We start from the raw sequence: 22,894 nt of genomic DNA, 5'->3' as shown, positions 1-22,894 counted from the left end.
GCGCGTTAGTGGGATGAATCAAGGGGGCTGTCCGGGTGACGAGAAGGTGCGTGTAACAGAGCTGCTGGCTTGCTTTCCTGCAGATCCTGACGGGCGAGGACTGGAATGAGGTGATGTACAACGGCATCCGCTCCCAGGGAGGCGTTCGCTCAGGCATGTGGTCCTCCATCTATTTCATCGTCCTCACCTTGTTTGGAAACTGTATCCGCCTGGTTACTGTGCTTTTAGTGGAGACAACCCCATCTCCTCTCCCTCTCTGGAGGCACCCCTCTCCCCACCCACTGCTCCTTCCTCCTCTCCCAGTTGAGGGAGTCCCATCACACGTGCAGTAGCCCTGGGTATCTCAAATGCAGAAAAGGAGCTGCTCGGAGGCATGCTGAGGGCTGTATATACGGTATGGGTGAGGAGTTTGTCCCTGTGGCTGCTCCTCGCTGAGCTGGTGAGGGGCTGTCAGGGCCACCCTCCCTTGGTGGCTGCAGACACCCATGTCCTTAACATGTGCCTTGTGCATCCTTAGCTGCTTGCAGATACTCTGCTGAATGTATTCTTGGCTATTGCAGTGGACAACCTAGCCAATGCTCAGGAGCTCACCAAGGTACGTTCCAGTTGCTCCTTTTTCTTGGCTTGCTGGTGTGAAGAGAGTGAAGGAGGGGGCCAGCAGGAAAGTCACCAGGAGCACTGCCTGTGACTGTCCCCACTCCAGAGCTGGGGCCACCTTGTCCTTTAGCTCAGCCTGCTTTGGAAAGAGGTCAGGTCAAATTGGAAGTGGGGGTTCTTCTTCCAGGAGGGTACGCAGGGTGCTCCCCTGAAACACAAACCCGCATTGCTGGTCAAAGCCATTTAGACTTTGATTTAGGAAAGTGCTTAAACCTGCTGGTCTCATGTCTCTCCAGGAACACCCATGCTTCCCATCAAGTGTGGCTTAACTATTTCTCCATTTAAGCTCCCCAGTTTCATTTGCCTCCAGTCAGATTGAGATAACCCTCATCTATCTGATGGGGTCTGATGCGGGGACAGTTATTTGCCCAAGCACTCTGGAGATGCGGACTGGGAAGCGCTTTCCAGTGGTGTCAGTATTTATTCCCCATCTACCCGCAGGGCAGTGGATGTGATTTAGGATGCAATTTAGGATGGTGCTTGAGAAGGTTATTGGGCTTAGCTGTTTTTAAGACCATGCTGGGAAATATTTGGGGAATGCTAAAATGTTGGGGCACCATCTGGATAATGGTGAGTAGGCGAGAGTTGCAAGGGTCATTGCTGCTCTTTGAAGGGAACCAGCGATCCCACAGTTTTTTTGCAGAGCCCATGCCTATTACTCCGGTCCTGGGGGCTTACTGAGAGGCTTCCACATTGGTGTAGATCTGACCCGTTAGCAGCAAACGAAATGGGGCATGGTCCTTGTTTGCCTGAGGGAGGTGTGTGGGGGTTCCTGTCCTCCCGTGACGGGTGCAGGTGGCACTTCCAGGGGCTGCTGCTGGGGTGAGAGGGGTGGGAGAGCCCCGCGGCGTACCGGCAGCATCAATTAAGAGAGTGCTGAGTTTTTGAAAAGGCTGAATGCATGATAATGACTCCTAATGACATTTTTTGCTCCAGAGACACAACCATACTCATTAAAGCAATACGGTCTCTGCTGGGGTCATTCATGGATGCCTTGCCTCCCACTCCATTGGGGGGGTTGCCTGTCTCACCCCTGTGGCTGTGAAGAAGGGGGGGCTGAGCTGGTCTATGCCGTCTGGGGCTGTTCTAGCGTGCACAGCCCGGTTCTTGCCTGGTGTGGGCTGGGTTCACTTATTTAAGTAGCGCTGACGCCTTCAGTAAGATCTGGCGTAGTGGGGAAGTTACGTCCCCATAATAAAATAAAGGCTGTCTCTGGAAATACAAGTGCCTGCTCCCCTTTTCTCCCACACGCCTTGGCATCTAAGGTGGCCTGGTGTATCCTTTGCTGCCTTCGATGGCTGCACCTTCCCTTGAAACCCCAGCATCCCACTAAGCAACTCCCCTCTTTCCTCTGCAGGATGAGCAGGAGGAAGAGGAGGCCTTTAACCAGAAGCACGCCCTTCAGAAAGCCAAAGAAGTCAGCCCCATGTCCGCCCCAAACATGCCTGCTATTGAGTGAGTGACCCCTTCCACCATTACCCTGGTGCCCCCCCCAGGCCCAGCCCAGCAGGGCTTTTCAGCAGAGTGGAGAGCTGAAGCAGAGCCTGGCACGGCTGCTTGCGGGGCTGCCGCAATAAAAAGGGGTCCCCACATGGGGTGACTCCCTCTCCAGGTGATGGATTCCTGAGGATGGGTGGAGGTCTAGAAGCGTGCTCCCCACGAGCAGCAGTGCCTTTGGAGAGGTGTTGGAGCAGGGACATGCTGACTCCACAGGACCTGGGCTTGCCCACCCCTGCCCCAGGCAGCTGCTTCAGAGCTTGGCCATGCCAAAAATCCGCTAAAAGAGGCTTTCTGCCCCAAATGTACAGCTCAAACACTCAAGGCTGCTGCTAGGGGTGGGAAAGGAGGCTGGGGAGGAGGAAGAGATCTCAGTTTTTTCTTGAGGAGGGGTGATATCTGTTCCTGGCGAGCATTTCTTCGTGGCGGAGCTGCGGGATTGCAGCCAGTGCTGGGGGAGAAGGGAGCAGTGGTGTCACAAATCTCCCCCGGGCTCCTTCTCTTCGCTACCAGCGAATGCAGTTATGAGAGATGGAACAGGTTTGTGAAACCATGTTTGATTGTACAGAAATTTGATTTGGGCAAGAAAAAAAGCCCCAAACCACATAAACCCCCGGCATGGTGTTAAGGAGCCTTGTCTCTGCGTTTCAGCAGAAGAAAATTCTGTTTTTTCCTTTCTAGATGCCTTTTTTCCCTTTATTTTGCAGTGTCATATGGTCTAAATCACATAAAACTTTCAAAGTCAACATTGGAACGAGGCGTTTTGATTTGTTTCCCAAAACAGTACATTTCAGTACGGCTGAAAGGATTTTTTTTTTTTCTTTTTTTATAGAATCCCTTCCCAGGGAATTTTAGGTTTTGTTATGCTTTGAAACCCAGCCAAGCTCGTACATGGCAGAATCTCTTGCAGATTTGCTGAGAGAAACCGCTGTCTTGAGGCGAGCACTGATCTGGAGGGGTCAAAGGCAGCGTTGGGAATGGCCCCGGCTCCCTGGCTTGGCAGTGGTGGGATGCAACTCTCCCCCAACCTGCATGCATCACCTGTGGTTTTAGGGGCAGCAGGAGCTGGGGGTACTTGTAAGCCCTGCCTGGTCTCCCAGGAGCCACAGATATCGCCCTGGTTTGGGGGTGATGGGATGTTCATAATAAATCTGTGCCTGGCCAAGCGCTGGGGCAGTTTACAGGAGAGGTGGCAGTTTGTGTGTTGTGACCGTCTCTGGCTACCAGTGGGAACCTGTCGGATAAAGCAAGGGAATAAAAGGATATAGGCAGCAGAAGAGGCTGGAGGCTGGACAGATAGGAGAGAGAAAGAGGGAGTCTGAATCTGAATTCTCTCAGTGCCAGGAGGCACACAAGGCACGAACATCGTTCTTCCACTTCGATCGGTGAGGAAGAGGGAGAGATGGACTGTATTAGGGCACTAAAGGATTTGCTCACGCTGCACATCCCTGCTAGAGTTTTCTAGCCATTGTCAGATATAGCTGGTTAGGAAAACAGATCTCTCTAACCTTTTGTTGTTGTTCTAGTGGCATTGAAATGGGAGGTATTGATATTTGCAAATCGTTTTTCCAGCTTCCCACCTCACCAGGATGGATAGTGTCAGGGGCAGGAAGGGGGGGCAACCATCTCCAGCATCAGGTCTGATGTGCCTTCAGTGGTGCAATGCTGATGCCAGCAGCCGAGGAGGGCCGGTGGGGACATTGTAGTAAGGGACAAGCCAGAGCAGAGCTGGTACCAAAGGGCTGTTGGAAACTCGGGATGGTGAAGCCGAGCTGGTCTCTGCATTTGGGTGTGCGCAGACACAGATGGCTTTATTTCTATGTGGGTACCCAGCGCAGGCAGGTTTGGTACATGCGTTCCTGCCTGCAGAGAGGTCCGGTGGTGCTCGGGGATGAGTGCTCCCACGTGGCCAGGTTGGCGTGGGCGGCTGCGGTGCTGATTGGAGTATTGTATTTGTACATGGGCGCCGTTGGTGCAGATGGCTCGGGGCTGTTTGACGAGTGGGTGGCCAGATGGACGCATGCGGATGCTGTCATGTGTTGGTGCCTAACGTGGTGCGTGGATGCGTTTGAAGGCTCGGCCACTTGCTGCGGGGATGGCAGCGGGCGCCTGCAACTCTCTCTCTGCCTTGAGCGTGGCACCGGGCTGTTCCCGTGCACGTGGCCATAAGGAGGCAACCACCAGCGTGACTCACCCGGGGGCTGAGGGTATCGTTGCACGCGCAGGATGGCAGTGAGATGCAGCCCGTTTTGCCTGTGTGAGCTCTGCGTGCACGCGGGCACTTGGTCCCGTGTGGTGGGAGTATATTTTGCTTGCATGTCCTGCACACACACGTGGCATTTGCAAAAAGCAAAACCTGTAAACCACTGCATGCATATTTGCATATGCTCATGGCTGTTTGCTTGGAGCTGTGCGTATCTGAATCTTTTCTGTGGTGATACAAAGGATAAAGCCTTGAATCTCCCCAGCTACATGAAGTCAGCGGGGGTGAAGGGCACTGACAGCCCTGTTAGGTTTCCCTGTGCCAGTGCTGCTCAGGAGAAAGGGGTTCTGTGGCGTCTCAGACCCAGGCTTGTGCCTTGCTTTTGCTGGGGAGCTTCACATTCCCCTCTGCAGTGTCAGGGCAGCATCAACCTATGGTGACGGCTCTGAGCAGCTTGGGACTGGCCTGCCACACCGCTTCCTCTGCAAAATTGCCACGTGTTGCTTGGGAGAAATGAATTTGGAGGAGTTTGAAAGAGCTGTTAAATACCTAAGGATGTACCAGGGCTTCTGAGAGGCTGCAGCCTGCACTGCTCTCCCCATGCCGCTGCTGCACAGCTGGCCGGTGTGGGGAAGGCTCCGTGGCCCCACGAAGTGTATCTGCATCCCCAGCAGAAGCATCGCTGCGTGCATCTCCCTGGATGGTGGCAACATGTGCCACGGTGGGATGTGGGAATCAGAGTGCAGTGCATGAGTGTGAGCGCGGGCAGCCCTGCAGGCAGCTCATTGCGAGTGCGTAAGCGTGTACGTGCAGGAGGTTAGCTGCTGGCTGCTGCGCTCCGGCATCCCAGCAGCCTGTGGCCGACAGGCAAAGAGATGCCGGCTGCCCAGGGCAGGGGGACACCTCTCTGTGTTGCCCACATGACTTGAAGGAGGGGTGAAGGGGGGATTGAACCCATTTGTTTTTCCTCCCCAGAAGAGACAGGCGAAGGAGACACCACATGTCGATGTGGGAGCCGCGCAGCAGCCACCTGTATGTGGGCCGCGGGGGCGCGTGTCGTCTGTGGCTCCTGTGCTTTCTGTGCGTCTGTGGGGCCGGGGCACATACTGCTCCCCTCCGGCCTCCTCGGCGGGGGTGGGGGGTCGTGTGCATGTGCTTGTATGCAGTGTGCTCCTTTGCACCCCTGTTTGTGTGCGTGTGTGCGTGCATTCGTGGTTTTGTGTGTGTTACCCCCCTTTGTGTGTGCATCGTGCAGTAAGTGTGTGTCGGTGCGTGCCGCTACCCGTGGATGTGCAGTTGCGTGTGTGCCGGGGGTGAGCAGTGTATGTATATGCACACGTGTGTGCTCGTGGGTGTTTCCGTGTGCCTCAGTGTGTTGGGAAGGGCACGTCTGTCTTCTCCAGGGTGTTTGTGTGCGCGTTTATGGCACCGCAAAGGTTTCATGGCGTAGCCCAGTCCTCCCTAGAGCACACCTGCAGGAACTTAGAGAAGCCCAGCTTCTTCCCCCACTGGCAGCCGACACTGCTGCTCCCCAAGCCTCGGTGCAGGCTTCCTACCAGTGATGTGCCGGGTGAGGGACTGTCCTGGCCGAGCATAGCTGAGCGCAGGGAGGGAGGGGGCCTCCTGCACCCGGTGACATTCTCTGTTGCCAATGTCTCAGAGGGCCATCTCTCACTGAGAAAGGCAGGACTTGTACCTGGCATCTTTTGCCGTCTTACTGACTATCCTTGTCCCATCAGGACTGCCACCCTTGCCAGCAAGCTGGCTCTTGCACCAGTGTCCCCTGCACCCGTCATTTGTACCGTTAGGGCAGCATCGCTCTGAAAAGGAGCCTAGCTCCAAGGAGGTGGCAAAGCAAAGACATCCCCAGTGCAAGAAGGGATCCCTGGCTGCAGTGAGAGGGCATTGCCTATATTTAAGAAGGCATCCCCAGGCAATCAAGCAAGAGGAAGGTGGTCACTGCCTGGCTGGGATGGGGCAAGCCGGGGTGCTGGCTGCTTCTAGCAAGCTGGGCATGCTGCCTGAAAGCTTCAGGGCAGCTGTGAGGCTGTTGGGGCTGGTCCTTCATCAGCCTGACATATCTGAAGAGGCAGAAGTACAGTTTCAGCCCCATTTCCAGCACTTGCCAGCACTACGGAGGGCTGGGGACGAAGCAGGAGCCCAGCCCATAGCCCTGGGGATGGCATTTCCTTCTCTCTGGGATTCCCAAACAAAATCCAGGGTGGGTGCTTCACCCAGGGCAGGGGTGAAGCACCAACAGCGGGGTGGATGTCCAGGACACCAACCCCTTGCTGTCCCTCCTTGCAGGCGGGAGCGTCGCCGGCGGCACCACATGTCAGTGTGGGAGCAGCGCACCAGCCAGCTGCGCCGGCACATGCAGATGTCCAGCCAGGAGGGCATCAACAAGGATGAGCCATCCCTCATCAATCCCCACGCCAGCATCTTCCGCAGGAAGAAACTGGGGGATGGCGTTGCCCTGGAGAAATGCTCCGAGGAGCAGGGTGGCAAGGGTGAGCGGCCACCGGCTGAGGGCCCCGAGCAGCTGGCCTCCGGGGCCAACCCCAGCAGTGGTGAGGACAGGAGGAGCCCATCGCCCCGGGCCAAGCGAGACAAGGAGTCATGGCACCAGAAATCGTGCCACGGGAACTGTGAGCCGGGTGAGCAGGACGGGGCAGGAGGCAGCATTGAGGACAGGGCCAGGATGAGGCAGAGCCAGCGGCGCAGCCGGCACCGCAGAGCCCGGATGGAAGGGAAGGAGCCGGCCAGTGCCCTGGGGAGCCGCTCGGCCAGCCAGGAGATGGGTCTGGAGGAGGCCAGCCCCACGGAAGGGGTGCAGGATGGGGACCGGCACGGGGACACAGCCTCAGCAGAGGCGCTGATTCAGGGGGAGCCAGAGGCAAGCGGAGAGCCCATCAGGTTGGTACCTGGGGAAGGCATTTTGCAGTTCCTGCGGCTCCTTTTCCTCTCCCCTTATCTCCTCAGACCTCTTTTCATCCCACCTCCTCCCGCAGGACAAATGGGGTCCCTGCCGGCGAAGCCGAGCTGGTCGGGACCACCAAGGATGGGAGCCCCTCGCAAGCGGCACTGGAGCCCACGCGGGCAAAAATGGGCAGCCTGACAGAGCAGGACTGCAGCAGCCTGGACACCAGTGAGCAAGCACTGCTGGAGGCCAGCCGCACCGTCAGCCGGAGCGAGCCTGACCTCTCTTCCATCACCCCCAACACCGAGAAGGCCACGGAGAGCACCACCATCATGATCGATGTCCACGACTCCGCTGTGGTACAGAGTGAGGACCCATCTCTCTTTCCTGAGCCCCTCACCTGGCCCTTGGGCACCCTGGGGTGGGATGGAAAGCCGCTTGCACGGCTTTTCCTGTCCACATCCATCAACTATGGGGGGTTTCCTTGCTGCTCCTTGCAGCACCTCCCTCCAGCACCCCAGTTTTGCAGGGGAGCCTGAACGCAGCGCTGATGTGCCACAGTCCCCTGGGGAGCTTCTCCCTTTCTCACCTCCTTCCCACCCGCCCCTTTGCCTGATCCCTCCTTCCCCCCCCCTCCCCGCCCAGGCAAAACACTCGCATCCCCTGTTTTTCCTAACACATCCGCAGCCTCCGCCCAGCTCACTGCTGCTCAAACCCCTTAGCAGCATCCTTGCTGTCAAGGTGAGCCACTTTAAACGGTGTTATTAATTAAACAGCACTGCGAAAGCTGGCCTTGTTAAAACCTCTTTCATCTGCTTCATCCCAGCAGCTTGTGTCTTTTTTTCCCTTCTGTTTCCTCTCCCCGTAACGGCACAGGGATGCAAAGCAGAAACCAGGGGGGTTGCACGTGCGTGGGTGGCAGGGACACCCCAGGGTGCTGCCTGGGTGCAAGACCAGGCAAAGGCTCTCGCTTTCCTGCAGTTAGCAACAAGACAGATGGTGAAGCCAGCCCCTTAAAGGAGGCCGAGACCAAAGAGGATGAGGAGGAGATAGAGAAGAAGAAGCGAAAGAAGGAGAAAAGCGAGACGGGCAAAGCGATGGTGCCACACAGCTCCATGTTCATCTTCAGCACCACCAACCCGTGAGACATTTTTTTGGACTGTAGGAGCCTGGGGCTGGGGAGGGCTGCAAGGGGAAGGACCCCTAGATGTCACTGAAAACAGGGGACCTCCTTGGGAAGGGGGCTGAATATCTCCCAAAGAGCCCAGATAACCAGTCACAGTGTTGCCCAGGCCCTGGGAATGCTCTCCCTCTGTGCCGGCCATGCTCATGGCTTTCTCTCCCAACTGCTGATTGCTAGCTGTGATTTTCATTCAATGTTTGTTGCGTTTTTCTGCAGTTGTCTGCTCCCCTGTAGCTCTGGCCCAGCTCCAGCAGCCTGGAAGAATAAGCCCCCCAATTTCTCAGGGACTCTCCCTGGCTGGTCATAGGGTGTCTGGGGGGCTAGGACAGCCAAGCAAAGGGGTCAGCAAGCCCAAACCCCCTTGGGCTCCCTTGTTTTGCTCCTCGGAGTTTGCTGCCGATCTTTCTGCTCTGGAAGCTGGCGATGTGGGGTGGGTTTTGCACGTGGGCCATGCCTGGGGCTCACAGGTTGGGGTGCGGGCTGTCTCCCCACAGGGTGCGGAGGGCTTGCCACTACATCGTGAACCTGCGCTACTTCGAGATGTGCATCCTCCTGGTGATCGCCGCCAGCAGCATCGCCCTCGCAGCGGAGGATCCCGTCCTCACCAACTCCGACCGCAACAAAGTGATTACAAACCTCCCCTGCTCCCCCCATACCACAGGCAGAGGTCCTGTAGGATTTTAGCTTCCATGTTGGGGCACATGTGGGACATGGATCAGGGAAGCTGGTGGCAGCACTTGCACCATGCCATGTGATCTGACTTCTTTCTCCATTGCCTTCCTTTATAAACCCTGGAAATTAATCTTGGCCTCCCATGTGGGCTTTAGAGCAGACCAGGGCACCTTGTTGATAGTAAAGTAGCTTAAACTGGGGAGATGCTGAGGTGCACAGGGACTGGTATGGGGGAGCATGATTCCGGCCCACAGCATGATTTCTGCTTGCACCGTGCACGGGATGTGTTTCTCTCCCACCTATGCAGGCTGGGTTTATGGCTGTCCTGAACTCTTAGGTGACAGGCTGGGTTTGGGGCAAGCAAAACTGATTCTCCATTTGCACCTGAGCCAGGCGAGCGCCAGGTGCGGGGCAGTAACGGGGTCTGGGTGGGCACCAGCGAGTCCGTTTGCTTGGCAGCAGCTGCAGAGCACCCACACCCTCTCTCTGCAGGTCCTGAGGTATTTCGACTATGTCTTCACCGGTGTCTTCACCTTCGAGATGGTTATCAAGGTAAGAGACCTTGCAGGGCAGCTGCACTAGGGGTGCCGAGTCCCACAGCGTCCTTGCAGTGGGTGGGAAATAGCTCAGTTTTTTGGTTCTGGTCCTAAATTTGGATGATGGAGACTTTAAAGTTCTTAGTGGTGGGAGTTGAGAATGCTCAGCACACCTTTTATTGTTCTCTGACTCCAGGCTCCTAAAAATATGATGCTCCTTGCTATATACCTGGGGCGTAGGGATGGGTCCACTGCTCCCCAGCGGTGTCCCTGTCTTCAGCACGTCCCGCCTATGGCTGCGTCCACTTGACAGCTGAGCTGCTCATTCCCTGTCTGTTTTTCTCAGATGATCGATCAGGGCTTGATCCTGCAGGACGGCTCCTACTTCCGAGACCTCTGGAACATCCTGGATTTCATCGTGGTGGTGGGAGCACTGGTGGCTTTTGCCTTGGCGTAAGTGGCTGTTGTCCTTGTCAGTTCCCTGCCTTCCCTTGGCTGGGGTGGGAGGAGGATGCAACTGTGTGTAATGGCTACTAGACCCTGATTTTTTTTTTCATTTCTCTGCACCCTTCTGCTCTGATTCTGGGATGGCTCCTGGAAGCAGCGTGTGGCTGCTCCAGAGATGTATTTCTCTTTGTTTGTCAAATGCTGGTGAGCAAGCAGGCAGGGGGCAAGGCAAGGCAAGCTGGAGATGCTAGGAAGAAGCTGGTGGTGAAAGTGGACTTGAAAGAGGGCAGAAGGCGCTGTTGGAGAAGGAAAAAGACCTAAGGGTGGCAGAGCTGGAGTTATATGCCTGCTACACATCCCGGGGCGCACAGAGACAACAAAAGCAGAGGTGGAGCTGCCCTCTGAACGTGTTCATCCTGGCAATGGTACCCCCGGCCACTGGCTTTTCCTCTGCTCAAAGGGGGTGCATTGCCCCGGAGCCCTGCAGAGATGGGGATGCAGCTGCTGGGGTTTCTGCCTGCATCCTCTGCAGCATCACGCTGAGGGCAGGGTGCTGCGTGCTTGCTCTGCAGTGTGTTCCTGCTGAGCATCACCTTGCAGTTGGGCTCTGGTACCGAGCTTGTGGCACCTGGGAGTCCTCCTCCACAGGTGGGTGCAGGGTGGCTTGACATCTGCAGTGCCCGTGCCATGGAGGGGAGAAGTGTCCAGAGATGAGTTTTGTGCTGCTCTGCCTTTCTCTGTGCTGCTAGCCTGGGGCAGGCGGTGCAGTGAAGGCTTGAGGAGGGATGAGTGGGTGCCAATGTGATGCTCACACAGGCAAGGGGCACCCCTTGGTCCCTGGGGCCATGGCACCCCTTTAGTGCCTGAGGAGGGAGAGGAGAAGAGAGGAGGGGCTGGCACTCCTTTGTCACGCTGTTGTTCTCTCTTTGTGCCTTTGACACTGGCGGCGGTGGCGGTAGTGCTGGTGAGAGGGGAGGGCCTGGCAGCAGCGCATACTGGAGCCCTGTCCTTGTCCACAGCTCAGGTACCGTGCGAGGCTCTCGGGGTGGCTGGCTCTGAGCCCTGAGGTTGCTCGATGGATTACAGCCCATAATCCATCTCTCCCATCTCATCCCTGGCCGGGCGGCAGCTCCTTCCCCTCACTCTAGCCCACTTGCACCCTCCCTGGCTCGTTGCTTTTGCCTTCCTCACCTTCCTCACCCCTTCCTCACCCAGTGCTTTCATCCACTGCTCTCTCCTTGGGAAGAGCACAGGAGAATTCAGCTCGCTTGGCAGAGGGATGAACCAGACCCTGGGCGGGGAGTGGGGCTGACCGCAGACCCCAGCATGGGGAAGGGGCACAGCACAGGTCCGCTGGCTGAGAACATTGCTCTGAGCCTCTGGGAGGCCACCCAGGCCACCACAAGGATGGATCAAGCATCTCTGGGGTCTGGCTGATCCCCCCTCTGCCAGGGTGGCCCCTCAGATCATGTCTGGAGGTGGGGCTCAAGGGCATCAGCAGCCTAAAGATGCACTGGGTGGTTTGAGGGGTTTAGGAGGACAAGCGAGTCTTTTCCTTCCAAGCCATCTTCATCAAGACTTTCTGATGACTGAAGGAGGGAAGGCTGATGGCTCAGCCCACTCCTGGGTGGATGGGTGTCCTCGCTCCCGCTAACAGTACCATAATCGGCGCTTACTATCCCCTTGCCCCCACCCCACAAAGGTGATGGTTCCTGGGGTGGCCCCTGGAGCTGGCAGGGTCCCCACATGCCACAAGCACGTGGGGAAGCTGCTGTGCCCCCTCCAACTCCCCTTGCCTGTCTCCATGCAGCCTCCTGAGGGAAGGACAGGTCCCTTTGGGCACAGGGCAGCTGAATTCTCAAGGGCAAGCACCCCCATCAGCTACGGCACTGAACCCCCTCCCACAGAGAGGGCCTTTGCATCTCCACGTACGTTTGCAGCAAGCATCTATGTCGTCTGCCCACTCTTGTAGCTGTAGCTGGGTAGATACTGAGTTGCTTGTGTGGACGAGGGCTCTTTATAATGTAATCCTGCAGGATTGTCCCTCTCTCCCACGTCTGACGGTGGCTCCTGCTGGAGGAGATGATCTCATGGCTTCGGGGGTGAGGGGAACAAAGGAACTGCAGCGATTTCTGATGGGTTTATGCATTATAAAGCATTTATAAGAACACCTGCCTCTCCCTTTGGCAGCCCATCATTGCTGTGGCCCTGGGAGCCGCAGGATGTTCGCCAGCTATAAAAGTCCCAACCCACCGCCCTCCCTCCCTCCCTCCTGGTCAAGAGAGGAAAACTCTGGCAGTGACATCTGAATCTCTCTCCTTTTCTTCTCCCTTCATGAGCTCTTTGATGTGGGGCCCGGGGAGGGGGCGGGGGGCAATGCGTCCTCCCTCTCCCTCTCCTTGCCTCCATGGCACTGGGTGGGCAAAGCAATGCCCACAGAGCAGCTGCAGTGGTTATGTGGCTGAAAGTGGCTGGTGACCGGGTCCAGCACTTGCTGGTAGAAAAAGTGCTGGGACACACCATACCATTTGGGTTTTCTGCCCTTTTTGCCTCCCTCTGCGGTTCGGTTTTCCCGCAGCGGGTCCTGGGTAGCCATGGGTGCAGCAGGAGGTCTCTGAGCTGGTTCAGCGGTGCCACTGTCATCCGCTGGCCATCAGTGCCACATCAAAATCACCAATGAGCAAGTGTCCACCTGTAAAGCCGTGTCTCTGTGTGCCGTTATGGCTTGTCCACTGCCCCCTCGGAGCCCATACATCCTGAGCAAGAGGTCATCTCAGCTCATCTGTAGCTCTCCGTGTGGAAAGCTAATACGTCAATCCAAATGCAGCCTAAATAAAAAGCCCAATATAAAACCGTAAATCTCCAAAGAGTTCAAATTAAATTAGCTGAAATAACCAGAACCATAACTAAAGACCCTGCTTACTTTTGCCTCCCCTGGCAGCCTTCGAGGAGGCATTGCGCAGAGGAGCAGTGCTCGCTTGCGGCTTTGCAGAGCTGCTGAGAGGTAGTGATGCCTACGCCCGCGGGCTTGCAGCAGCGGGAGAGGTTGAGCAGTGGAAAGGTTGAGCAATGGTCAGTGTGTAGCCCTCGTCGTCTTGCCTGGTGAGCAAGGGAAGGAGTTTCTCCACCCAGAGGTACCCAGCAGAGCTGCCTGTTTCTTTGCCGAGCAGCATCTCCTTACGCTTGTCAGCACCGGTGTCTGGAAGCAAGAGGGACCCCTATGTACTGCAAAATAACCTGGTGTGAGGCCGGTCAGGACAGAGGTCTGACATCCCATCACAGAAGTGCTGCAGAGTTAAACTATTACCTTTTCAACACACCCTCCACCTGTTTCACTAATATGCAGCCAGGGTCTGGGATTATTTTTATGGTTTTTAAGAAATGTTTTACTTTGTAGGCTTGCCCCCAGTGCTGAGCCCTCTGCGTGCACGTGGCAGGGACTGAGCTGAATCAGGGATGGAGGTTTGGTTACAACTAGGGACCTTGTAGACCACCTTGGCTTGTCCAAGCGGGTGTCCTGCTGGGTTGTAGGAGATCCTGTGCTGCAGCTCAGGCTCTTAATCAGTGGATTTCTTGATGGAGGTGATTTACTGAAGTTAGCCTGTCTGGATGGGATCTGTGGCCTTGCAGGTAGGTTCCCTCAGAGGCACCTGCCTTTGTCGGGTTGGGGCTGAACCTCAAGGTCCCTCCTCGAATCCTGCCCGAGGAGGACCATGCGCCCTCCCACTGTCACCCACCGTCCCACTCTCCACGGGTTCCTCTTGCAGCAGAGGTTTCACTACCCCCCCTCCCCGCCCCCCCCAAACCTCCAGCAGGGAGGGCAGGGGCTCCAGGCTCGCTGGATGAGTCTGTCCCTGGAGATGAGCATCATCCTGGAGGACACAACATGGTCTATTCATCGTGCCTTTCAACCCAGGCATGGGGTGGTGGAGGGCTGCCGCAGGGTCCCTGCTGCCCAAGAGGCTGCGGTCATCCCCGTGCAGCTCCCCCACTGCTTTTCTTACCTTCTTCCTCTCTTCTCTCTTTTTCCCTCTCTCCGTTGATGCTGTTTGGTGGCTGCTGGGCTGGATCACCGACAGGAATGCTTTGGGGTAACTATGCTGTTTGGGTCACTGCGGGGTCCCGCCCTGGGGAACGCAGGGGGACGGGTGCAGGCAGGTGTCTGTCTGTCCGACACCTGTGCTGACCCTTAGCTGTGTTTGCAGAGACTAGAGTATGCTGCTCTGCATGCATCCCTACGTTACCCCGGGATGCATTAAAGGTGGTGTGCTCCGGGAAAGAGCAGGCGGGATTTTCTTTGCAAGCACTGCAATCCTTTGCCTTCGGAGGAGGGTGCTTTCATCCTGGATCTCAGTGTCTGTGCAGTACCCCAAGATGGTGTGAAGCACACTCAGGGGAGCAGGGCACAGGGAAAACAGTGTCTGCCACAGTGCTGAAGGCTCTGCCCCGGCAGGGGCTTTGCCTGCACTGAAGCACTGCAGGGACTTCACCCCTGACGTCCTCCGAGGGCATGGGATGTGGTTCATGCCAAGCTCAGGGGGCTGAGGGTAGCTCAGCCTCAGCCATAGACACAGCAAAGCCAGGCTTTCCTCTGAGCATTATCCAGCTCTATGTTCCATATCTGTGTTGGATCCCAAGCAAATCCACAGGAGGTTTCCTGAGGTCTGAAGAGGTCCCTCCCTAGCAGATGTAAACCACTGCAGTTGAGTTGCTCTTGGTGGCAGCTTGCACCAGCTAAGTGCTGCCCTCAAACCCTCACCCCAGCCCCGAGTCAGATGCCCCAGCCACTTACCCAGGCCCTGATACTGAGCAAAGCGGGAGACAGGAGGTGCAAAGTGAGTCCCAGGGCTGTTCATACCATTGCTTCCCCTGCATTTGTGGGGCTGTGCTCCTAGGGAGGACTATTAATTAGTGGTTTTGTTTACATCTCTTAATGATTAAGCCCATTATTTTGCTCCCTGTTGCATTAACCCTCGCAAAGGAGCTGTGTAATTTGGAGCATCTGTTGTTATAAGTCATTTCCTTGATGTTTTTTGAGGATGTCTGGTGGATCCAAACTGTGCCACCTTCACCAGGGCTTCTCTGCTCCAGCCTGGGATCCAGCTCATGGGCTTTACTTAAAAGACAAGAAAAAAAACTGGTATTGTGATTGGGATTAATCATCATATTCAAGAAATAAGGGTCACAAGGGGGCTTTTCTGAATAGTTCTACTGGTAAGCTCTGCCTCCCTCAGCTGACTTAGGGTGAGGCAAGTGCAGCTCTGATCTGGAGAGGGAAGACAGGGCTGAGACATTACATGCATGTGAGATAGAGGACCAGGCTGACCATGTTGGGTAGCACTGATGGAATAAGGCAGAAAGCTGTAAGAGACAGCATTTGAGTGAACAAACCAAGCACAGAGCAGGTGCTTCCATAGGTGAATGTAAGGACCATGAATCTCGAGTTTAAACCGGGATGGAAAACCCTTTGTGAGACACGTGCATGTAGACCTCATTGAGTGCATCTCCCTCATTTTATTCTGAATTTCTTGCAACCAGTAGTAACGGTAGAAAACAATTTGGAATGGTGAGGGCCTTTTGCAAGCCCTCTCCGCAAATGGCACATGCCTGCAGTAGGGAAGCAAACCTCCTGGCCCTCTCGAGCGGCATGGCTTGGGGACATGGGGGAGGGCAGCGTGCCACAGAGCCCTTTGGGCAGCTGCCCTTGCTTCGGGAGAGTGTTGCATCGCCTGCCCCAGCCCTGGCATCGCACTGCTTCCCACAACGAGGGCATTTGTTAAGGTCGCTGCTCCCCAGTGAAGAGGAAAGGTGCTAATCCCGAGAAGGAGAGGATTGCTTTATTTTTCGTCTCTACCAGCTGTCAGCACGTGTGTTGGAGGAGACTCCTTTAGGTGGGCTGAGCGCTCAGCAGTCACACCTTTGTGGCCCTCCTGTTCCCATCCTCACAGGTGCTGGGGCGGGGGGTTGCCAGCAGTTGAAACCCCCAGAGCATCCAGCCTCAGGTCTGCAAGGTTATTGTCTCTCCGTTTCATTTTTGGGTGCGTGTGCCTCCCTCCGACATGGAAGGACCAACAAGGGCCGGGATATCAAGACCATCAAGTCTCTCCGTGTGCTACGGGTCTTGAGGCCCCTGAAAACCATCAAGCGACTGCCCAAGCTGAAGGTAATGGTCCTCATCTCCTGTCTTACATCTGTCTTCTCCAGTGTGGACCAGTGGGTGCAGGGACGACACACAGCAATTTGCTTGTGAGGGATGAACAAGTCGTTTTCAAAGCATTTGCTGTTTTTTAGGAGCCCTGTTTTCAAACACAATGCCTTTCAGGCTGCTTCATATCTGGAGTTATTAAAAGCAAGCCTGGATCTCTGCAAGGTGTCAGAGTTAGTTCCTCTGCCAGGGAAAGTGGGGCTGGAGTGGACACGAAGCCCAGATGCTCTCCCGATAAAATAGGCTGCCCTGGCTTTGGGAGAGCTCAAATCTCTTTCCAAAGTTCATTATCTTTCCCACCAGAGCAGCTTGCAAACAACTCGGGATTTTGTGTGCTGTGTTGTCATGGTGTTGTACCGGAGGAGGATTTCCCATCTGAATAGAGGGATTATTTATGCAGCGCAGGTAGGATTATGGATTTCCCTACCTTAGCTGATGGGGTATAGAGCCAGAAAGGAGTAAGAGACCCAGGAAGCCCTGAGTTTTTTTCACAAGGTGTTATTTGGCTGATGGATGAGGCCCAGGGTGGCACCCCAGAGACATGAGTTTTGACCCCAGCTGTTCTTCCCAATCAGTGGATGGATTCAGCCCATATTAGTTCATTTCTGGACAACTCTGTCTTCACCATGAAGCAGAGATAAGGACTTTCCTCTCTTTCTTAGAGTGCTGTGAGAACTAGGGCTGAGAGCACAGCCTGGGGAGGTGCTGCTATTGCAGGCAGAGGTATTTGCTCTGCCTTGTTACTTGGGAGATGCGAAACAAAGAAGTGTTTACTAATTGGTCTTGAGTGCTGCTAATTGCATCATTAGGCTGTCCCCTGTCTGCCGCCCTGGTTGCAGAGAACATTGGAGGATATAAATATCCATCCCTGCTGCTCTCTCAGGGGCTGCTCAGTGTCCGTCTGTGTGCTGGGGTGTGTTAAGCTCGCTCATAAAATAGCCCTTTGCCTGGGAGAAGGCCCAGGTCTTTCCTCCTTTCCACCCCAGGAGTGGGAAATGTCTTTCCTCATGGTAGTCTTGAGGAAGGTTTTGGTCCTGCCCTTTGCCAAGACTGTCGGTTCCCCAAGGTGAGCAATGCCCTCTCCTGCAGGCCGTCTTCGACTGCGTGGTGACTTCCCTCAAGAACGTCTTCAACATCCTCATTGTCTACAAGCTCTTCATGTTCATCTTTGCTGTCATTGCCGTCCAGCTTTTCAAGGGGAAGTTTTTCTACTGCACTGACAGCTCTAAGGACACGGAGAAGGACTGCATGTAGGTGCCCTGTTCAGTAGGTCCGATGCTGCTGACACCTCTGGCAAAGGCAGGGTGCTGGGTAATGTCATCTTTGGGTTCCCAGTTAAGTCCTTGGTCATGACTCGCTCTTGGCTGTAGTCTCTTGGGGTGAATGACATGGGCTGAGCCCTGTCCCCATTGCTGGGTCAGCGCTGTGCATCCTTGCATGGGATGCAGGATGCAGAGCTCTGTATTTTGCACATGTCCTCTTTCGTCCTTCTCTCTTCCCTTTTGCTTTCCCCTTCTCTGCTTCTGCCCAGTCGTTATCCAGCCTCTCCCCATTTCTCCCTCCAGCCCCGCAGGCTACCCCCCGCCCCCCCACACATACGCTGCCCCCAGGGTTTAAAACCACTGTCTCACAGTCTGGCAGCATAAAAAGCAAGGTCACTGCTCTCTCCCAACCTTGCAGAGGGAACTACGTGGACCATGAGAAGAACAAGATGGAAGTGAAGTGCCGGGAATGGAAACGCCATGAGTTTCACTATGACAATATCATCTGGGCTTTGCTCACCCTGTTCACAGTCTCCACTGGCGAGGGTTGGCCTCAGTGAGTATTCTGCTCCATCCACCCCCTTGAATAAGGGTGGGCTTGTCCCCCTTGGGGTGGTTGGGTTAATAACTGGCTACAGCCAGGTGGAACTGAGAGAGAAACTGCTGGGCAGGGAGGAGGAGAAGGATGAGAAATTATGTCAGGACAAAAGAAGTTTAGCCCCCATATGAGGCTTGGACCATGGCTGGGGTTAGCTTCTTCCTTAGGGAGTGAATGATGGATAATCCCTTCTCCTGTGTGGCCCCGAGGTATATCTTAGCTCAAGTTTAGAGATGACCATAGGGCTAGCCCTTTCTTCAGGCTCATGTGAGCTTGGGCAATTTTTTCTCTGTGGAGCACTGGACAATCCATTTTCCATCAGAGGCACAGGCAAAGCACCGTAAAACCAGCTGTAGCCACTTAGAGGGGTTGTCCTTGTAAAGCATATTAAGACAGAGGTTTAACTTATCATTGTTGCAACTGTAGACAGACAGAGCTGGCTGTACGAAGTGGGTCCCATGAGAAGTGCCGTGTGGTGGCAGTCCTGATGGGCATATCTCTGGTTGCTTTTCTTCACCTGTCTGCCCACAGGGTGCTGCAGCATTCAGTGGACGTGACGGAGGAGGACCGCGGGCCTAGTCGCAGCAACCGCATGGAGATGTCCATTTTTTATGTCGTCTATTTTGTGGTCTTCCCGTTCTTCTTTGTCAACATTTTTGTGGCTCTCATCATCATTACGTTCCAAGAGCAAGGAGACAAAATGATGGAGGAGTGCAGTCTGGAGAAGAATGAGGTACAGTCTGAGGAGGGGGAAAGAGGACGTTTCCATGGGTTTTCTGCAGTTTGGGAGCTTGGAGCTCCCTAGATGTTGGAAAGGTGTAAGAAACCCGTGAGCCACCTGCCTGCTCAGCCCATGAAGGAAAGAAGTGTGGCAGCCACCGTCCCCCACGTTACCATCGGCCAGAGTCTGATGCATGTTGTTTTATTCCAGAGGGCCTGTATTGACTTTGCCATCAGCGCCAAGCCCCTCACACGGTACATGCCCCAGAACCGGCACACCTTCCAGTACCGGGTCTGGCACTTTGTGGTCTCCCCATCCTTCGAGTACACCATCATGGCCATGATAGCATTGAACACCGTGGTGCTGATGATGAAGGTGAGCTGGTTAGAGTGAGCCTGTTGTGTTTGGGGCAGTGGGGAGGAGGAGGATCAGTCAGGATGGGACCAGAGGGTATTTTGGTTGTTTCTAGGAGATGCTTTGAGACAGTCTGAGCATGTTTTTCCTTGGCATAGTCACTTGAGACACCACGTGCCCCAAACTGGAGGTGAGATCTTCCCTAAATGAGATGACTGAAATGATCTGGACCTCTTAACTACTGCAGAAAGATATGGATTTACTCCGTGCTTCCTTCTTAGGAGTGGCAGCTGTCCTGGGAGAGGGGTGGAGAGGGGAAGGAGGAGATGGTCTTGAGGCACTCAGGGCAAGGAACATAGACCACCGCTGGTCTTCCCTGGAACAGTCATCAGCCAAGAGGCTGGCAGGCCCCCTCCTGGCTAGCGATGTCTCTCTCTTTCTATCAGTACTACTCTGCTCCATACACCTACGAGCTGGCCCTGAAGTACCTGAACATCGCATTCACCATGGTGTTCTCCTTGGAGTGCGTCCTCAAGATCATTGCTTTCGGCTTCCTGGTGAGTGGCTGCTCCTATTCTTGATGAGGGTGTTAATTTGGACTTTGGCAGCACACAGATCACAGAGGGAAGGTGTTAATAATGTGAGGTTGTTGCTATTTATTTTGAGTCCCAGCCTGAGAGCTGCTTTTAGGTTGGAGTTGCTCCTTTGGTTCTCATTAAGCTTCCCACTGCTGGATGCTGATGGGGGAAGCCATGCTGTTGCTTTACTTTTTGCCTTTTTTCTGCGGTACTCTGGTGTCTGGACCATGTATGTCCTGTGCAGCCGCTCTGCTAAAGCCAGCTGCTGCTGCAGTCATGCTGGTGTCTGCAGTCCCTTGTCCCCAGGAGCCACGAGATGCTGGTGCATTACTGTCCTTGGGCTGTATCAGCTGGACCAGACCTGACTAGCAGTGAGATCTCCCTGCCTAATTCACAGTCCTCAAGTTGCCAGCTGCTCATTTAAGATTTGAAGCTACAGACTGCCTTTTCTTCAGCTACTCCTTGCTGCTTATGAGCAACTGTCTGATTTGCTCTTTTATAGTTTCTTTCCTGTTTCTAACCCATGCTGGGAGATGAGGTCCACTAGCAAGGTGTTTCTAGCCACCCTCCCTGCTCCCAGTGGCACCAGCCATGGTCAAGTCCAGTCTTGCACCAGCTGCTGCACAAACAGGAGGGGCTGAGGTGGGTCCGGGTGCCCATGAAGAGCAGGGCAAAGCAGCCTCGTGGGTGTGAGAGTCGGTGTGATGAGCTGTTGCAGCCTGATCAGGGGTGGCTGTGGCTGCTTTTCCCACTCCCGTTCACCAGGGTGGCCTGTTGGATGCGTCAGTCATCTCCTGGGAGCAGCTGCTCACTGCAGACACGCTCAGGTCTGCCACCATCTCAGACGCAGGACAGTGCTCCAGACCACGGCTGCATACAAATGGGCGGCAAGGTCTCTGCCGCTGCCACTGTTGTTCATGAGCAGCCTTGGCCCATGGCCCAGCACCCTTCAGACCTGCCATCCCCAAGCTCAAATCCATATTCCCTCTCTCCTTCCTTTTGCAGAATTATTTCCGGGACACCTGGAACATCTTTGACTTCATCACTGTCATCGGCAGCATTACGGAGATCATCCTGACGGACACCAAGGTGAAGCAGGGGCTGGGAGCAGCGGGGTGAACGGCTGCAGGGTGGGGGGCTCCCTCCTCCTGCTGACCCTCTCATCTCCTCCCAGCTGGTGAACACCAGCAGCTTCAACATGAGTTTCCTGAAGCTCTTCCGGGCTGCTCGGCTCATCAAGCTGCTGCGCCAGGGTTACACCATCCGCATCCTGCTCTGGACGTTCGTACAGTCCTTCAAGGTAAGTCACGTGTGCCCTGGTCTCCTCCCAGGCCACGGTGCTGGGGTGCTGCTCCCAAATGCAGGCTGTTCCCAAGGTCTTGCTGCCTTGTTGGCTTGTAGGAGAGACATATTGGCACAGCTGACCTGCTCGCTGTGCTTTTTGTACTCCTCTGGAGCTGGACCTGTGCTAAATGAGGTGACTCATCTGCTTCTCTTGCAGGCCCTCCCCTACGTCTGCCTCTTGATCGCTATGCTTTTCTTCATCTACGCGATCATTGGGATGCAGGTGAGCACAGACATCTCAGTGTGCGTGAGATGATTATGTACAGCAGCCGGCCTTGTGTTTGCCTGTCATTGCTTCGTTTGGTCACGGTGTCTGGGAAGGTCCTACAGGTGGAACAGCTTGTTTGGAAGCTGCAGAGCTGCATGCCCTGGGGGACCTGACACAACCTTGATCAGTCAAACTCCACAGATGCCTTCCCCACTTGTACCCTTGGAGATGTGGCCCTGGGGACTCAGCTGGGCATCCTGTGTGGCAGCTGCTTTCAAATCACCACCCCTTTGTTTCATAGGCACTTTAGTTTTAGAAATGACACCCCAAATCCCTAGCAGCCCCCAGAGATTGATTTCATGCCTGAGGGACCTGGTGAGCAGCCTTCTGCTTTCCGATACGAACGGCTGGATCACAGCGGTGATCCCTGCAGCCCGCTATCCACCTTGTCCCTCTGCGGAGGGATGGTCTGATGGTCTGCTTGGGTTCTTGTGCTTAGGGACTTGTGATGACCTACCAGAGGGGTGGGAGGTCCGCAGAGCATGGGAAGATGTGAGCTTTTCAGGCTCCAGCTGGTAAATAAGAAGCACGTGAGCTAAAACCCTCAGCTCCACACGTGCTGTGGGGCTGGCTCGGTTCTGCAGTGACTAAATCCCATGCTGAAGATCTGACAAAGCATCTTCGATGATGGACGCTCAGGATCTGGAGCTGCCCGATGAGCGAGCTGCTGCAGTACCCAATGCCATTGCCTGACGCATGCTGCCAGGACGGGCAGATTTTGGGGAGGCAGTGGGCAGCGTCGTGGCCTCCTGCTCGGGTTGGTTGGCAGCGCTGGTGTTTAGTCTCTTCCACCCCCTTTCTCCCACCCCAAGAGTCGCGTGGCTGGTTTTGGCCGCTCTGTCCTACATATCTCGGCACCGGCTCCAGGTGTTCTCCGTGCTAAACAACCACCATCTGACTCAGCCCCCCTCCCTGCTGTGTGGTAGTATTTGATTTATTTTATTTTTTTTTTTAACACCATTGTGAACAAATCCCCAAGCAGTAAAGTCTGTGGGCGTTATTTGAGCAAAATAGCTGGAGGCAGAAAATATTCTACAATTACACATTCCAAAAAACCTGTACAGGGAAAAAATACTCTGCAGTTAGTGTATTTTTAGGTTCATGGAAAGTGGAATAAATATTTAACAGTAATAACAGCGCATTATTCCTATTTGAGGCACTTTACGAATGTTCGTTATGTCCTACCACGGCCTTGGCTGTGGGTCATTATTAGAATATTGTCCACGTCTGGGGCTTCGTTGCCTCCTTTGGCCCTTGGGATGGTAGTCCCTGGTGTCTGGCTGTCCGTGGTGGGTCAGCAGTTGGTCTGTCCCTCCCTCACTGAGCCCTTCCCCACCCCGTTTGCCCTGCTGTGCCCAACCCCAGCATCACGGACTGATTCCCCACCAAGGGAAAAGTTCCTGGGAGTTTCCAGGACCATGACCCAGCACCCACCCAGGGTGGTGCGAC

The 22,894-nt window shown here is 55.0% G+C and overlaps 1 protein-coding gene across 1 annotated transcript in view; it reads left to right on the top strand.

Moving 5' to 3' along the window:
- Window positions 1-22,894, top strand: part of CACNA1E (calcium voltage-gated channel subunit alpha1 E) — a gene marked incomplete at its 3' end in the record, with an annotated part of 95,580 nt that overhangs the window by 54,340 nt on the left and 18,346 nt on the right. The window contains exons 16-35 of the mRNA XM_082312089.1: window positions 84-201; window positions 528-595; window positions 2,015-2,112; window positions 5,333-5,389; window positions 6,665-7,273; window positions 7,369-7,643; window positions 8,259-8,418; window positions 8,955-9,084; window positions 9,625-9,684; window positions 10,015-10,121; window positions 14,195-14,206; window positions 16,182-16,278; window positions 17,410-17,570; window positions 18,001-18,138; window positions 18,712-18,913; window positions 19,112-19,276; window positions 19,702-19,812; window positions 20,839-20,922; window positions 21,008-21,133; window positions 21,335-21,400. Of these exons, the coding sequence (XP_082168215.1) occupies window positions 84-201; window positions 528-595; window positions 2,015-2,112; window positions 5,333-5,389; window positions 6,665-7,273; window positions 7,369-7,643; window positions 8,259-8,418; window positions 8,955-9,084; window positions 9,625-9,684; window positions 10,015-10,121; window positions 14,195-14,206; window positions 16,182-16,278; window positions 17,410-17,570; window positions 18,001-18,138; window positions 18,712-18,913; window positions 19,112-19,276; window positions 19,702-19,812; window positions 20,839-20,922; window positions 21,008-21,133; window positions 21,335-21,400 (2,844 nt within the window). The remainder of the gene's footprint in view (window positions 1-83; window positions 202-527; window positions 596-2,014; window positions 2,113-5,332; window positions 5,390-6,664; window positions 7,274-7,368; window positions 7,644-8,258; window positions 8,419-8,954; window positions 9,085-9,624; window positions 9,685-10,014; window positions 10,122-14,194; window positions 14,207-16,181; window positions 16,279-17,409; window positions 17,571-18,000; window positions 18,139-18,711; window positions 18,914-19,111; window positions 19,277-19,701; window positions 19,813-20,838; window positions 20,923-21,007; window positions 21,134-21,334; window positions 21,401-22,894) is intronic.

This window comes from Platalea leucorodia, assembly GCF_965183815.1.
Source record: "Platalea leucorodia genome assembly, chromosome: 5".
NCBI lineage: Eukaryota > Metazoa > Chordata > Aves > Pelecaniformes > Threskiornithidae > Platalea > Platalea leucorodia.
Note: the sequence above shows the minus strand (reverse complement) of the source record. Positions and strands in the feature narration are given on the sequence as shown.